Below are 17,336 nucleotides of genomic sequence, written 5' to 3'. Positions count from 1 at the left end.
AAATCATGATATAAAATGTTACTTTATATCCAGAGTTCCAAAATCACAAGAGGAAATCCTCAGAAACTTAAAGAAAACAAGACAAAAACCATCTGAAGATAATACTCCTTTCGCAGTGCTAGAAATAATCCTACTACCTATAATATCAACTACCTTAGAAAAGAAGGAGATCACAAGCAAGAATGCGGATGGAGTGAAAAGACATGGCAGTTTTTATAGCTACACACACACATCCCACGTAAGAGCATCACACAAAGTTAACCAAGGACATACAAGGCATTGCCAGCATTCTAGCAGCTTACTTTCCTTTTATGGATGTAGTGCCAAAGATTTGCTGCAGGAGTCTGCATATATTTTGGATTCTATTAAAAGCTTTTAATAGAATAATTTAACTCAAACCATTTTTGTTTAAAAAAATTTTGATGGTTTTACATGTCAAAGACTAGTAAGACCCAAGACCTTTTTTCCTGGGCTAAGCTTTCATTTATATGCAAAGCAATATATTAAGGGAAAAAAGACACTAAATCAGAAGAGCGTCTTTCAGTAAACACTCAGTGTGGTAACAACAGAAAATCAAGTTCATAATCAAACAAAGCCCATCAGCATCCTGGAATAAATCCAGCACTTAAAAAATAACCATAACTTAACTCTACCAGAACAGTAAACAGTTTCATTAGCTTCCTCTCTAAATTCCCAGATGATGATCTCTAAAAGTTAAATATTAGAACACAGATCTGCTACTGGGCTACCAACTCAGTGATGATGGGTAGGAAATAATTCCATATACGGCAGGAAAAATTCTAAAGATGGAAAATTGATTATCCAAACAGCTGTGGTATACCAAGTTGAAAATAGGCAAATACAAACAAAGCAAACAGAACAAATACTACAAAAATGCCACACTAAAAATCAAGTTCAAATAAGATGGCCTGATCATGGAATGCTGGGAAATATTAGCAAGTGACAGATTACCTTGGGACATAGCAATCAGCTTCATATAGGCATATTTATTTAGCTGACTTGGAAAAAAGGCAGGACTGAAAACATTAATATTCACAGGCATCAAACACTATTCAAAAGTTCCAGTAACAGTACTCCTTTCAACCATATGAAGCAGGAAAAAACACTGTGAATAAGAAATATATTTGGTCTTCATCCACTGTTCCTGGCAAATAGCTCCTAAAACCCTTGTAATTCCCTAAATAAGAGCCATAGGGGCATCTTTTGTTATAATATTTAGTTTTGTTCTCAGTTCCTGAAATAGCTCCAGTGATACAGGTGAAATGAGTGTCTTTCGTTATTCATACATGCCCCTTTCAACCACTTCTGAGTTTATGTTAATGAGGTGACTTTTGGAAAGCCCCTAAGGATGGGGGCTGGTTGCCAGGGGAACCAATCATATTATTAAAAGGGTTGGAACTTTCAGCCCCACCCCACTCTCACCTCTTGGGAGGGGAGAGGGGCCAGAGGGAAATCAGACACCAATGGCCGACGATTTCACCAATCTTGCCTGCTTCATTAAGCCTCCATAAAAATTCCATAAGAGCACTTCCAGGTTGGTGAACACATGGAAGTGCTGGGAGAGTAGCAGCCAAGAGAGGGCATGGAAAGCCCCCTCCCTTGCCCTATGCATCTCTTCCACCTGGCTGTTCCCAAGTTACATCCTTTTATAATAAACCAGTAATCTAGTAAATAAAATGTTTTCCTGAGTTCTGTGAGCCATTCTAGCAAATTAATTGAACCCAAGGAGGAGGTTGTAAGAACCTACGATTTATAGCAGGTAGATCAGAAGCAAAAGTATGTACTTGAGACTGGTGTTGGGGGGGGGGGGGCAGCCTTGTGAGACTGAGCCCTTAACCTGTGGGACTTGATGCTATCTCCAGGTAGATATTGTCAGAATTGAGTTAAATTGTAGGACACCCAGCTGGTGTCTGGAGAATCTGAGAATTGCTTGGTTTAGGAAACTGTGCCCCCACCCCCAACACACACATGTACACACACACTTGATGGCCAGTAGTGCTGTGAGTGTAGTGTAAGGCTAGAGGAGACACAAAGAAGTGGGTTTTTCCTTACAAACACGTATACCAACTTTGTCTAGAAGAGGATAACAACATGGCTACATCATATCCAGCGAGTCACTTAGCCTCTCTGTGCCTCAACTTCTCATTATATAACAAAACGACGACCCTGACAACTCTAGGAACTGGTGATGGTTTAGCTAAAATTTTCCGGGCCTGCCCGGTGGCGTAGAGGTTAAGTGCGTGCGAGCGCGTGCGCTCCGCTGCGACAGCCCCGGGGTTTGCAGGTTCGGATCCCAGGCGCACACTGACGCACCGCTTATCAAGCCATGCTGTGGCAGCGTCCCATTTAAAGTAGAGGAAGATGGGCACGGATGTTAGCCCAGGGCCAATCTTCCTCAGCAAAAAGAGGAGAATTGGCATTAGATGTTAGCTCAGGGCTAATCTTCCTCACGAAAAAAAATTAAATTAAATTAAATTTTTAAAAAACAAATAAAAACATAAAATTTTCCAAAATTGTAAATTAAGGTGCTATTTGAAATTTTTTTTAAAAAGCCTCTATTTTTATTTATTTCCTATTGCTGCTCTAACAAATTACTACAAACTTGGTGGCTTAAAACAATACAAAATTTTTATCTTAAAATGTGGGAGAGGTTATAAGTTCCACATGAGTCTCACTGGGCTAAAATCAAGATGCACTCCTTGGGGAGGCTCTAAGGGAGACTTGCCTTTTCTAGCTTCTAGAGCCTTCCCGCATTCCTTAGCTCATGGCCCCGCATCACTAAGACCTCTACTGCTCCACTGTCACATCTCCTGTGACTCTCTCTTGTCTCTCTCTTTCACTTATAGGGACCTTTATTAAACTGGGCCCACCTGGATAACCTGAGCTAATCTCTCCATATCAAGGTCCTTAATTATATCTGCAAAATTCCTTTTGCCATATAAGGAAGCATATGCATGGATTCTGGGGATTAGGATTTAAACATCTTGGGGGGCTGGAAAGCATTATTCTGCCTGCCACACTATTTAAATCACTCATGTAATCAAAAAAAGCCCAAAGCGGGTAGGGGAAGGAGCCTATAAGGAAGTCAAGTACAGTCACATGTTGCTTGAGGGAGATACTCTCTGAGAAATGCATCCCCAGGCAATTTTATCGTTGTGTGAGCATCAGAGTGGACTTACACAAACCTAGATGGTAGAGCCTACTATACACCTAGGCTATATGGTACTAATCTTATGGAACCACTGTCACATGTGGTCCATCGTTGACCAAAACGTTGTTATGCAGCACATGATTGTAGTGGGAAAGTGAAAAAATACAGACTTGAACACTGTAATCCATCTCATTAATAGTGTATTTTTCAAGATATCTGATGTTTTTGTGCCTTCAGACAAGTCATCAAGAAAATATCTCCATGGAGCAAATTAATAATTTTTAAAGCTAAGGAGTACTGACCTAGAGAATTGAAGCCTCTTCTATTTTTTTCTTTACAGTAATGTATATGCCCTGAATTTCCTCTAAAGTTAAAAAGTCAGCCACAAAGACATCTTAATAAATGGGTAAAACCACTATTGTGTCCTATATGTCAAGGATTTCTTTTTCTGTTTTGTTTTGATGTGCTAATTTTCTTGGTATAAATCACTTTATCATCATTCCAGTTCACAGTACCATCATCTCTCAAAAACTAATCTTACACGACATTTTCTTCCATTGAAGTTAATTTAATTTTTGGATTATTGTACAATACTCCTTTCATTTGACCAGACTCTGTACCTCAAAACTAGGAATTAAAAAGGTCACCACAGAAGATTACACTTTGCAATAGATTTGTTTTTCCAGAGAAAGAAAAATAACACTAACACAACCTTAATGGTTTGCTTTCTTGAGAAAAACCATTCATCTACATAATTTTTAATACCAATACCAAAATAAATTGAAAAGAATATTTTAAAACGTAATAAAAGCCTAAATATTGCTAATTTTTGTTAAAATGAAAAAAGTGTTAGTGAAACCAATGGGCAAATACATTCTGACATGTTTAACACTATACAAGTTTTAGATATTTCTACATTTACATGTGACACCGTGGAGTGGGGGGCAGATATACATGACACCATATAGAGGTTTCCGGCAAGGGGGCCAAAATACAATTGGCATCAATAAAGAAAATAACTGCCACAAACACTGATTTTCAACGTAATTAAATTATGAGAAAGGGTGAAATATTAGATCAACTATAACAATATTTTTGCAGACAACTTGAAAGTTAATTTTAATATTTTTCTATGTTTTAAGAATCATATAAGTTTTTAGACACATCAAAATTTTGCTCAGGAATAATCAAGACTACAATGCTCAGGATTCCATTTCAGCATGCTCCTTCCTAAGAAGATTCTAGTTTAGCCCATGACTCAGTGATTCTCAACAAGCACACCAGTGCACACTGCAGGTCACACCAAAGCTGGGGAGCAACAGCAGACATTTTGATGCACACGTTCTCTATAACGCCACTGCCATGGAATAACTGAACATTTCAGCAAAAAAATTCCAGTTTCAATATGTATTTGTTATATAAGCTTGATTCTTTCCCCCCTATGCCTTCAACACCACCGACCCCACCAATCTCAAATCCTTCCCATCTCTATTAGCAGGGTCACTGAATAAGCTAAATGTTAAGAAAGATGCAGCTGTCGTTTAAGATGCGAGACAAAACGCCAAAGAGGAAACAATAGGTCCAATGACAACTGAATAAAAAATTTTCAAGGAAAAATTTTATTTGATTTAGGACTTTAGGTATAGCAAACACATAGGATGACTTTTTTCTTTATATCATATATCCATCAAATTATCAAATATTCATCAGTGAAGGTAGGAAGATAGAGAAATTAAAGGTAAGGAAATCCGACTGCGGGCTTTCCATATCCATAGACTGCCTAGTAATAAACTGAGGCCTCTCTACTCTTTCCAGTAAAACCCTATCATACCTACTTCCTCTGTCTTGCCCTGACAAGGAGAAGTCAAGATGGCTCCCACTGGACTGAGCCCTAGGTAGTCGATAAGGTAAAAAATACAGAAAGCAAAGAATCCAGAAATTCAGGAAAGAAGCAGAAAGGTCTATTTGTCCAAATCCCAGTTTCCACAAAGATTTAATCACTGATTGATTTAACAAATATCTGAATGCCACCTATGTATCAAGCACTGTTTTAGGTACTAGGATATAGCTGTGAACAAAACAAAATTCCTTGCCCTCATGAAGCTTAAATCCTAAGGAAGAGAGAGACAAATAATAAGGTGACCAAGTGTATTAGAAGGTGACAAGTGCAGTGAAGAAAATTAGAGCTGGGGGAAGGGGTACAGGACAGGGCTGCAATGTTAGATACAGCAGAGTCAGGTAGGCCTCACTGAGAAGCCAACATTGAGAAAAACTGAAGGAAGTAAATTAGCTAATCCTACAATCTAGACAAAGAGCAATGCAGGCAGAGGAAACAGCAAGTACAAAGACTTGGGGCTTATCTGTAGACAAGAAAGGTGGCTAGAGTGGCTGGAACAAATGAGCAAGGTTGAGAGCAACAGATGAGGTCAGAGGGAAACAATGCATATGGGCGCAGCGAGGTGTGGGAGAGCCTAGAGAGTCTTTGAGGGACTCTGGCTTTTACTCTGAGCAACACAGAGAATCACTGGAGGGTTCTGAGCAGAGTTTTTTTTTTGTTTTTTTTTTTTAATTTTATTTATTTATTTATTTTTCCCCCAAAGCCCCAGTAGATAGCTGTATGTCGTAGTTGCACATCCTTCTAGTTGCCGTACGTGGGACGTGGCCTCAGCATGGCTGGACAAGCGGTGCGTCCGTGCGCGCCCGGGATCCGAACCGGGGCCGCCAGCAGCAGAGCGCGCGCACTTAACCGCTAAGCCATGGGGCCAGCCCCTGAGCAGAGTTTTAAGAGCAGCTCCTATGTGGAAAACAGTTTGCAAAGGAGGGCAAGGACAGAGACCAGGCGGTCTAGACCAGGGTAGTGAGAAGCGGCCAGATTCTGGATATATTTTGAAGGTAGAGCCAATCAGATTTTCTGACAAATAGGAATGGAGTATAACAGAAAAAGAAGAGAATCAAGGATGACCAAGGCTTTTGGTACAGCAAATGGAATGATGAACTTGTCATCAACCAAGATGGGGCACCGTGAGAGAACAGATTTGAGGGAGAGATCAGTTCAGTTTTAGCCTCACTGAGTTTGAAATGAGTTTTTTAAATATTAGATACTCAAGGGAAGATGCTGTATATAGGCAGCTGGATATTTCGTTATAGGGTTCAGGATTACAAGAAGTTGTTACACAGATTTAATTTGGGATTCTTTTCTGATCCTCGGTCTTTTCAAGGGACCAACCTGGGTCACAAATTTAAATGTTCTTTTAAAAGGCCACTGAGTCAATACAATAGCAGAACTAAAATGGTGTGCTAGGTAGTGCTGCCCTATTCTCTAGGGACATTATTATCTATGCAGTGGGAAAGGCAGTCTATGATTAGCTCCGACATGACCTCCCACAAAATACCTGGCACCAAACTGCAGACATTCCAGAGACAACTGCATATTTAAATTCACACCTCTGCCTTTACCATCCCGGCTCCCACTCTCAGATTCCACTTTTATTGATGTCACGTTTTGGCACCGCTGTCCCCAACATCCTCTCACCACATGAGATAACAAGGCTTATGTGAAACTTACACCCAACAAGTCACGTAAAAGCGTCTTGCTCACTACTGTTGCTGCTTTAGTTTACTTTTTGCCTTCTCAACAACTGAATCTTCCTCATTCCTATTTTATCAGCTACAAAGCTAGCCTAAAAGTTGAGATTTTTTTTCCAAGTTCAAACGAAAACATCTCACATTTTATACTTAGTATAAATTTTATACTCAATATACATTTTATACTGAATATATATTTTGGAGATGATTTTTTTAATATATGTGCTGCCTCAGTGAGCACTGAGATGATTTTTTTTTTAAATGCCTAACATCATCAAGCCATAATATACCATATCTAATGAAATCTGGAGAACATAAGGCAGGTAGAAAAGGAGAAGTAAAGATTAATTTTCAGTACGTGTGGACTTCTGGTAATTAACCCAACACAATGTACACAAGTAAAAAAAAAAAGTTTTAACATACTTCAGTGATGTTTACAAATCAGGATATGACTACCCAATAAACACAGGGCCATAATCTTTTGTACAACAGTTCAGAACCACATTGTGTAGTGAATAGGCAAAAAATATTTGCTGATAGGAAAGACAGAATCCACATTACTAAGAACCAAATACAATCAATCCCTGGCCCTAAGAACCTAGAAACTCTGAAGTGGGTGGGAATAGGAACTTAACAACATACAAACCGTTTTGTAAACGAAACAAGACCAAATCCAACACTGGTCTTGCTGGTTAGATTTTCTGTTCCACCTTTAAAATGAACTCACAGGGCCGGCCCCATGGCTTAGGGTTCAGATCCCGGGCGCCCACCAACGCACCGCTTCTCCGGCCATGCTGAGGCCGCGTCCCACATACAGCAACTAGAAGGATGTGCAACTATGACATACAACTATCTACTGGGGCTTTGGGGGAAAAATAAATAAATAAAAATTAAAATAAATAAATAAATAAAATAAAATAAAATGAACTCACAGCTATTAGAATGCAAAGAAGTACAAGGATGGTTATTCAAAAGAAGTAAGGATATGTGGAAAGAAGTAAAAGGCAGCACCAAGAAGACACAGTAGTTATAATGACAGGAAATAACAGACATAAAGTTATACTGATTGGTCTAACTTGTGTGTTTCAAGGAGAGAAAATATTTCAAAGCAGGAGTCCTTATCCTGAGATCCACTAACCTGAAGAAACAATGAACCTGATTCCTAAAGGATTCTATGACCCCAAAAGAGGTTAAGAATTGTTGCAATGTGATTCATTACATCCATAATCTTATGTGTCCTATAACACCACCTTGTAGTAAATGTATGCACAGTCCACTACTGCCTGCAAAAATGATTTTAAGAGTGTTCCAAAACGTATACAGGTAATTAAAAAACAACCATGCCTAGATACAAAAGGTCACATAATATAAGATTCCATTTATATGAATATCCAGAAGAGGTATAAATCCATAGAGACAGAAAGCAGACTGGTGATTACCAGGGACTCTGGAAAGGAGGAGATGTGGAATAACTGCTTAATGAGAACAGAGTTTCCTTTTAGGGTGATCAAAATATTTCAGAACTAGACAGAGGTGGTGGTTGCACAATACCGTGAATGCACTAAATGCCAGTGAATTGTTCACTTTCAAAATGGTAAATTTTAAGTTACATGAGTTTGACCTCAATAAAAAAAAATAATAATAAATAAAACCCCTTTTGTATCTCCTGTAGAAAAAAAAAAGGCAATCACATGCCATATGTGGTACCCCAATTTGGGGAGAAAAAAAAAAACGAGATGAAATGGGACAACAGAAATAGAAAACGGCTCAGCATGCTTTCATCCCTAGTCCTCAGGACAGAATACTGGAGCTAACAGTTACTAGGTACCTAAGTTTCGTGTTCAGAAGGGCTCATCTGCTGGGACATTCTTTTTTGCCAGGACAAAACTAAAATAAAAAACTCAGATTTCTTGGGGGCCACCCTGGTGGTGTAGTGGTTAAGTTTTCGCGCTCTGCTTCAGCAGCCTGGGGCTCACAGGTTCGGATCCTGGGCGCGCACCTACGCACCACTTGGAAAGCCCTGCTGTGGTGGCGACCCATATAAAGTAGACGAAGATGGGCACGGATGTTAGCCCAGGGTCAATCTTCCTCAGCAAAAAAAAAAAAAAAAAAGAGAGCGAGAGGAGGATTGGCAACAGATGTTAGCTCAGGGGTAATCTTCCTCACCAGAAAAAAGAGGAAAACTCAGATTTCTTGACATCTACTTTTACGACTTGCAGGTTCTTACAGTTATGTCTTACATATTCTTGGGGCTATATTCAATGTGATAAACAAAAGAAATTAGTACTGGGGAAAAAAAATATATACATACAACTAAGCCATGTATAAGGCTTAGCTATTGTTCCACACAATACTTAACTTCAGTAGTCACTCAAAATTTCCTCTACAAAATGGAATGACAAAGTAAGCACTCCATCCAAATAATTTAAATCATAAAACTCAAACAGCTAACCTACTCCCCCCCAAAAAAAGAAAAGAAAAATGCAGAAGAGTAAAATAACTGCTTTTGCTAATTACATCAAAAATAATCAACTCAAGTCAATAACTGGTGAAAACCCTGCTCTCACAACATGTCTCTGTCCTTTAACAGCTCTGAGCCAGTAACCGGGACCAATATCCAGAATTTCCTTAGGAAAGCACTAAAACCACAAAACACACAAATGATAATTTGAACTGTGAAATCAGCTTCACAAAGTTTGCAAATATTTACTACACGCCATTAATGTTAAATTAACATCAGTATTTTCAAGGTCAATATCACGTTTGTTCAACTTCTTGGAGTCACACATTTTTGTGATATTTTTAACATCTGACTAAAGCTTCTATCATCACAAGATGCTCACACTGTTTACAAACACTCTGAAGCAGCAGCTGGTGTTCCTCAGTCACATCTTGTTACAATAAATAGAGTAGCAGTTTTAAACTCCAGGTGTATATTTTATTACTGATATGTAAAAAACTCTGCTTTAACTTAAAAAGTTTTTCTCTCTAATGATGGAGACACACGTACAGAAATGATATGGAGGCACTTTAGGACAAAGTTATGACAGGATCACAAATACAGAGATTCTTATGCATGCAGACTGGGAGTATAGCTATCATGCTGAATGCACTAAATGCTAAATAATATGGACCCTGCTTATATCTTTCATGTCATTTTTAATATCTTTTCCCATACCATTTTAAAAACGCAGAAACTTACCCACACAGGCATTGAGGAATAGCCAATCAGTCTTTTTCATCCTGTTTTTAATTTGCTTTAGTTTTTTGAAGTCCACTTCAAGTTCCTCCTTGCTGCCAACAGCACCAGCCAATTCAATCCTCTGAAAATCCATTTTCATTTCAGAGTCCCGTTTTGTAGTAGGAGGCGATCTTCTCTGGCTATTACCACTGCTGCAGCTTCCCCTCCATCGAGCTCTGTCTTGCTCGTTTATTATTGAGGAAGCCTCTTCAGTCTCCGCCAACTCTATTGCTTCAATATTATTAGGTCTGGGATGATCGCAAACAACACATTTTTTAGCCTTGGCCCAGTTTTCATATGTGCAAATAGAACAAGTCCAATGCTGGGTCCTTGTGTTCAGTTTATTTCTATCATTGTATTCCTCACAAGGATCAACAGAAAAAGCAACTGGTCTTGAGCCAGATCCTGAGGATTGAGGAGATTCTGTGGGACTCCTGGTCCTACGCTGGGATAAGCACTGGGTACATCTGATTGCTCTCGGCCAGTTCAAATATGTGCACATGTGGCATGACCATTTATTTGCATTTTCCATGCTGTATGAAGATTTAACCCTTGGTCTTGCACTTGAGTCTGGACATATCAAAGGACTACTTCCTCCTTCAGTGCTGGAAGGATCCCAATCTCTACCAACATCACTTGAACCACTTTTAAATGGATCTTCTGTAATAATTGTTCCACTAGGTCTTTGAGCACGACACATAGTGCACTTGATTGCAGACGGCCAGTTTTCATACGTACAGTATTCACAAGCCCACTTAATTCCACGTTCTGACATTGTGCACTTCTTGAAGTGAGTTATGTCAGGCAGGAAGCTATAAATAATTAGGACAAGGTTATTAAAACAGTAACTACATAATTCTACCTTTGAAAATATGCCCCCCAAATAAAAGTACCCTTCAACTTATAAAATACAAATTTCTCAAAAGAGGCATGTAAGATATCATGCTGAACTATCCTTATTTTTCTTTAATTTCCAAAGAGACACTAGAGATAAATTCCCAAAGAAAAATCTTAGACCTCAAGATTTAATGTAATTATACTCTGGAATGCAAAAGAGATAGGCAGAAGATAAAGGGAAGTTTGTTCCAAGAGGAAAGGAGGTTAAAATAGGGAAGCTGGTAATAAAAATGTTTAATTTCTGCCAGGTCATCACCATCAATTTAGAAAAATAACCAGGGCTGGCCCTGTGGCTTAGCGGTTAAGTGCGCGCGCTCTGCTACTGGCGGCCGGGGATCGGATCCCGGGTGCGCACCAATGCACTGCTTCTCCGGCCATGCTGAGGCCACGTCCCACAAACAGCAACTAGAAGGATGTGCAGCTATGACACACAACTATCTACTGGGGCTTTGGGGGAAAAATAAATAAATAAAAATTTAAAAAAAAAAAAGAACCTAAATTTCTAAAAAAAAGAAAAATAACCAATACTTAAAAGATCAAAGGGAAAGAAAAGAACACAAACCAAATACCTTACATAACCATCCTCAAATTATGAACAACATAGATTATTATGCTATCTAGGTATAGTATCATAATATCTGATTCCCTTAAGAATTCAGAAGATCAAACAAAGTCAATTCTATCATTCTTGCTAAGGGAGAAAAGTAGCTTTTTAAAAAAGTGCTAATAATCCACTACTCTTAATAAGCACAGGTAGAAAAGAAAGATGTTGAGGAGTAATCTTTACAACTAACAAAATAACACTGAAACAGAAATAAAGTTCCTTGATAGCCTATATCCTCAAAATTTAGGTCTGTCTGGAGCACAAAAAATAAACACTGCACATTACCCATACTTGGAACAATCAAACCAATGGAACATCCCTGAGATAACTACTAGCATAACCATTCCAATATAATTTTGAATATTCATACTCAAAATATTCAATATTTAAAACACACTCAAAATTCAATTCATATTAAAAATGTATTAACCATTTAAAAGGTTCCTAGAATTCTACACACTGGGCTTACTAAACACTACACTATAATAAAGACTTCATTATTTAATGACAACTAACTCACTAATAGAGCAACTTACATTGCAATTTACTAATGATTTTTTTTCAATGACTTGACTTTAGACATTGGCCACTATAGCCAGCCTTCCACTTTCTTAAATCCCTTCTCAACTAAATTAAAATCATCCTGCCACCTATTTTTAAACAGAAAAGTAAAAAGAATCCCAGGCAGAGTGATAGAAACTTTCCCTCTCTTTCTTGAGGATTTTTCCTGAACCTGGAAAGCTAAATCTTTCATTTCACTTCATAAATGTATTATTATGTCCCTGCTTGCCAAGTCCTCACCCCATGCATAGTGTGTGAACTTTGTTAAGAGGACAAATTCATTATAAGAAAAGCTACTATTTAATAGCTTAATTAAAAATCACTTACTAAGACTTTAGTTTCCATGCTATAACATCCACCTTGCACATGGTTAGAATAAAAGTACAGTTTATAAATCAGACCAAAGACAAGATTCAGTCTTCATGCTGGCTCAGATTCTGACTTCCTCAGGAGATACTGCAAAACGTGGTAAGTATTCTGACTGTGAATAGCTATTCCTGTAAAGGAGACCAAAACTGAATTTCACTTGAAGCCTGCTACTTTATCCAAAAGTACTAATTATTTTAAAAGGTTTTATTTTAATCAATTCTCTGTTTTAATCCTACTCATTTCTTTTAATAATGGACTACTATATTTAGAATTTTAATTTAACAGAGCAATAAAATTAGCTAACTGATTGGGCTAGTCAATCAAATTAGACATGGGAAAGACATTTTTCTCTAAAATCTTAAATGTATACGTGCACTAATATTATCACTAACTTGCTAAGGCTAAGTCCTATCTGTGTTACTTGTTATTACTGAAGGGGGAAAAGTGGTATATACCAAGTAGAAAAAGCAAAAAAATACTAATTATATTTAGCTTTAAAGTCTTTTTCTCCTTCAGCAACTGTTTTTTCCCCTAACCCAGGTAACTTATATTTATCTTGCTTAGATTTTTAAGTTTAGTTTGTACACACATTACACACAATTTGACAGCAGTCCAAAAGTGTGTTAAAGGGTGTGGAACTATAATCATATAAGAATCCATAAAACAGACAATCGAGATTCGATGGCAATTTTCATACTCATTAGGCAGTTTCTTCCTTTACTTTCTCAAGAATGAAATATAAATAATTACTTGCTCATGCTATCAGAAATTAAAATGAGGGGCCGGCCCAGTGGCACAAGCAGTTAAGTGCGCACGCTCCACTGCGGTGGCCCGGGGTTCGCCGGTTCGGATCCCGGGCGCACACCGACACACCGCTTGTCAAGCCATGCTGTGGCGGCGTCCCATATAAAGTAGAGGAAGATGGGCACGGATGTTAGCCCAGGGCCAGTCTTCCTCAGCAAAAAAAAAAAAAAAAAAAAAAGAGGAGGATTGGCATTGGATGTTAGCTCAGGGCTGGTCCTCCTCACAAAAAAAAAGAAATTAAAATGAGCAAGTAAATACTTATCATGACATGAACAAATAACATAATGAACATATCCAGGGCTACTGCAAGTAATTTCAATATTTCATTTAAAATATTCACATTCAAAAATTCATGTTTCTTTGATAAGTCTTACTTTGATATGTTTGTAGGCTCAACTAAACAGCTTGTGACCTTACCTTATCTTAGCTAACCTTCATGGAACTAATGTGCCAGCATAACATATTTATTTATTTATTTATTTTTGTGTGTGTGTGAGGAAGATCAGCCCTGAGCTAACATCCATGCCAATCCTCTTTTTTTGCTGAGGAAGACTGGCCCTGGGCTAACATCCGTGCCCATCTTCCTCCACTTTATATGGGACGCCGCCACAGCATGGCCTGACAAGCCGTGCATCGGTGCGTGCCTGGGATCCGAACCCGGGCCACCAGCAGCAGAGCGCACGCACTTAACCGCTAGGCCACGGGGCTGGCCCCAGGCATAACATATTTAAATGTCCATGTCTGACAAAAAAAAAAACTACCATAAAAAATAAAGAAGCATTGTCATATATGCCTGGTATTAAATAGCCTACCCCTTCCAAAAATCTAGGTAACTAAGCAATACCAAAACCAACCTCAAAAGTTTTGAGATAAGTGCATTCATTATATTAGATAATGATGTATACAGTGTCCACTCTACATGGAATTAGAAACGTGGTAGGAATACTGTTTTTTTCAGTAACTGAAAGCTAAAATTCATTGGAGAGGATTATCTGAGAGAGCCATTTGTACCTGTGGTAATCAGTAAATGGAACACAAGAGTAAGGGTAACATCAGGTCAATTATGTGATTTTGCATTATTAAGATGAAATTAACACTAAGTACAGTTCTTCTTCCAGATGTCAAAACATCCCCAAAAGAACATTATTTTTAATAGCATCCAGCTCTGAGAATTAATATTGCACACTGAAATAAAACTGTTACTAAATATCTTTTAAGTTAACATATTCATATATCCAAATAAATTTAATTTACAAGTCTAATTTTACATGTAACATAGATTTCCAAACTCCATATAATGAATCATACTTCAATTAATTAGTACACTAAAAAGCAACAATAAAATCTGCATAATCTGGACCTTAAGGGGAACTAGACACAACTACTACTCTTAAAACAAATACTCCTTGGTTCATATACATACCAGCATTTGCCATCCTGTGGACCAAAGAGTCCATGAGTCCATTTGTGCATCAAGCTCTATCTGCAGACAGACTGAATAATGCCTCCATAGTATATCAACCATTTTCCAGTACTAAATTCATAACTTCTTTTGATTATATACTTCCCAGTTCAAATAATCATAAAAGCACAAGTATTATGGGTATATGGATTAATGGCTGAGGAAAGGCAGAGGCTAGTAACTGAACATTTTTTATACTGTCATGCTTAACAATGAATTAATTAGACCTATTTGTGAAGCATTACTAAACATTATAAAAGAAATATATCTATATTGAAGTCAATTCCTCAAAATTGCACCTATGCTACAAACTTCCCCAACCACCTACTACAATCCTATGAAAGAGAACTGGAAAAGTAAAATAATCCTCATCAAGTACAAACTACTTAAGAAACAAACTGAGAGAAACTCAGTTGCCAGTTAGTCTCAAATGAGGAGAAGTTATCCAAAGGAAGGGCTGATAGTCTTTAAGGTTTTATATCAGCTTTATTAGTAACTCTATACTTAGTAAAATAAATATTAATATAAATTGTTGATATAAATATTAACTACATACATCTATGGAGATGTACAAATGCTCAGAAAGCATCTTAGGGGGATATAGATAAAAGCTAAAACTAAAAGGATATTCCAAGCATGCTGAATTTTCAGGTTCTGTTAAAATATTACAAGGCAACTCTGAATTGTAATATTTATATAATAAAATACTACTTAACTCTTAAACCAAAAATCCCACATAGTCATTTCCTCTTTTCTCCTCAGCACCTTTCTACATCACTATCTTCCTCACAACAGTCAACAGAAAAAAACAACCAGTCTTGAGCAAGATCCTGAAGATTGACAATATGGTGAACCCACTATCAACTAATCTGACCTCATTTCAGGGCTCCAATAGCTTATCACATCCTACATGAAAGCTCTTACCTTCTTCTCACAACAAACTCCTATCCTGATTTCTCCAGTTTCTATTAAAGACACCATTAATACCCTTGCCCCTAGCACAGAAACTCCGCATCTTCTTGAATTCTGCCCTCTCCCCACAGATTCTCTCTAGCGGTTTCTGGCCAATCAGTTCTTTTCCTCCCATTCCAACTGCCATCAACCCTTTCTCAGTTCAGGTCAGAACCACTATAATAGCTCCTAAGAGCCTTCCCTTTCTAAATCCATCCAGCTCACTGTCACCAGAATACTCTTCCTAATAACAAGCCCCTCTTTCTGAAGCTCTTCTGCAACAGTATAAACGCTCAACTCCTTCTCATCACACAAACACCCACTCCCAAACACACCACACATACCCCAGACTCACAGCACTGTTTGTCTCACCTCTCTCAGGAAGCTTTTTTCAAATCACTTCAAGTACACTCCAAGTAACTACACTTCTACTGACATTTGGCACTTACTGTATTTCCTCTTGGGGCTGGTTTCCGCATCACTGATTTGTGCGTATTTTCCCTATATCATCCCTCCTCTCAGTTTTCAGTCAGGTAGCTAAGCTTTCAAAAACTTTGGCTCAGGGATTCTAGTGGCACAGAATGTGGACCAGCCCTGTGTTTAGTAAAACCTACAGAAGAGATCATGTTGAATGACCTGAAAAAAGAAAGGAGAGAGTGGGGCTTCTGAGTAATCTCAAGCAAAAAAGAGAAATTCTAGAGAGGATTCACTCCTGTGGCAAGACCTCAGTGGAAAGTGTCTGCCACTAACAGGTAGGGGCCAAGCCATAGGCACTCATGAGTTGGTTAACTAACCAACTTCTGCAATGTAAAGGGCACAGGTGCAAAAACTTTTGCTATCATTAAATATCCTCTGAAAGTACTGAATTTATGTGGAATTACGTATAAATAATCAAGAATCAGTAGATCTCAAAAATGTGCCAAATTTCCTCCTATACAGAAGTCACTATTTTCTATGTCATCTGTATCTAATGAGTCGATTTGAACTAAACATACTTGCTAAGGCCCCATCCCAGGAATTTGTTGAAAATAACAAAGTATTTAACACCTGCTATGGTGACCCTGGCCTTACTGGCACTATGCCTGAATTAACCGAGGCAACTACCCATACAACTAGTACATCTAACTTCATTGCAACCAAACCTAAGTCCTTGAAATATAACAAAGAATATAAAGTTTACATTTTAACATGTCAACATTGCATTAATTAGAAAAAACTGTAATAAAACTTACAATTCTTTTTTTGTTTGGTTGGGTGGTTTTTTTGTTTGTTTTGTTTTTTTTGTAAGGAAGAATGGCCCTGGGCTAACATTCATGCCCATCTTCCTCCACTTTATATGGGACGCTGCCACAGCATGGCTTGACAAGCGGTGCATCGGTGCGAACCCGGGATCCGAACCCGGGCCACCGCAGCAGAGCGCACACACTTAACTGTTATGCCACCGGGCCAGCCCCAAAAGTTACAACTCTAATAGCTGGTCTTTTAAACCACTAGACAATTAGCAATCCACTGATTAGAATGGAAGAAGATCTACAGACACAAAATTAATTGATAATGTGTCAAATCTCACATGAAACAAAAGCAATGTTCTTTCTTTTAATCTATTTTAGTCATTTCAAGAGGAATTCTACCTCTTCACATACTACGGCTTTTTCTGTAATTCTGCCAACTTCCTCTATACTCTTTAGTA

The 17,336-nt window shown here is 38.1% G+C and overlaps 1 protein-coding gene across 4 annotated transcripts in view; it reads right to left on the bottom strand.

Moving 5' to 3' along the window:
* The window catches only part of ZRANB1 (zinc finger RANBP2-type containing 1), a 67,867-nt gene that overhangs the window by 32,752 nt on the left and 17,779 nt on the right, over positions 1-17,336 (bottom strand). For 2 of the 4 annotated variants that reach the window (XM_087432817.1, XM_087432819.1), the window contains exons 2-3: positions 12,388-12,557; positions 9,960-10,810 (exon numbers count right to left, since the gene is read on the bottom strand). In XM_087432817.1, coding sequence (XP_087288943.1) covers positions 9,960-10,810; positions 12,388-12,428 — 892 coding nt within the window. In that variant the 5' untranslated portion in view covers positions 12,429-12,557. Of the gene's footprint in view, positions 1-9,959; positions 10,811-12,387; positions 12,558-17,336 lie in introns of those variants that run through there. The other 2 variants (XM_087432818.1, XM_014794059.2) reach the window with 2 other exon arrangements.

The sequence above is a fragment of the Ceratotherium simum genome, chromosome 6 (assembly GCF_057802395.1).
Source record: "Ceratotherium simum simum isolate JZ-2026a chromosome 6, ASM5780239v1, whole genome shotgun sequence".
Classification (NCBI taxonomy): Eukaryota; Metazoa; Chordata; class Mammalia; order Perissodactyla; family Rhinocerotidae; genus Ceratotherium; species Ceratotherium simum.
Note: the sequence above shows the minus strand (reverse complement) of the source record. Positions and strands in the feature narration are given on the sequence as shown.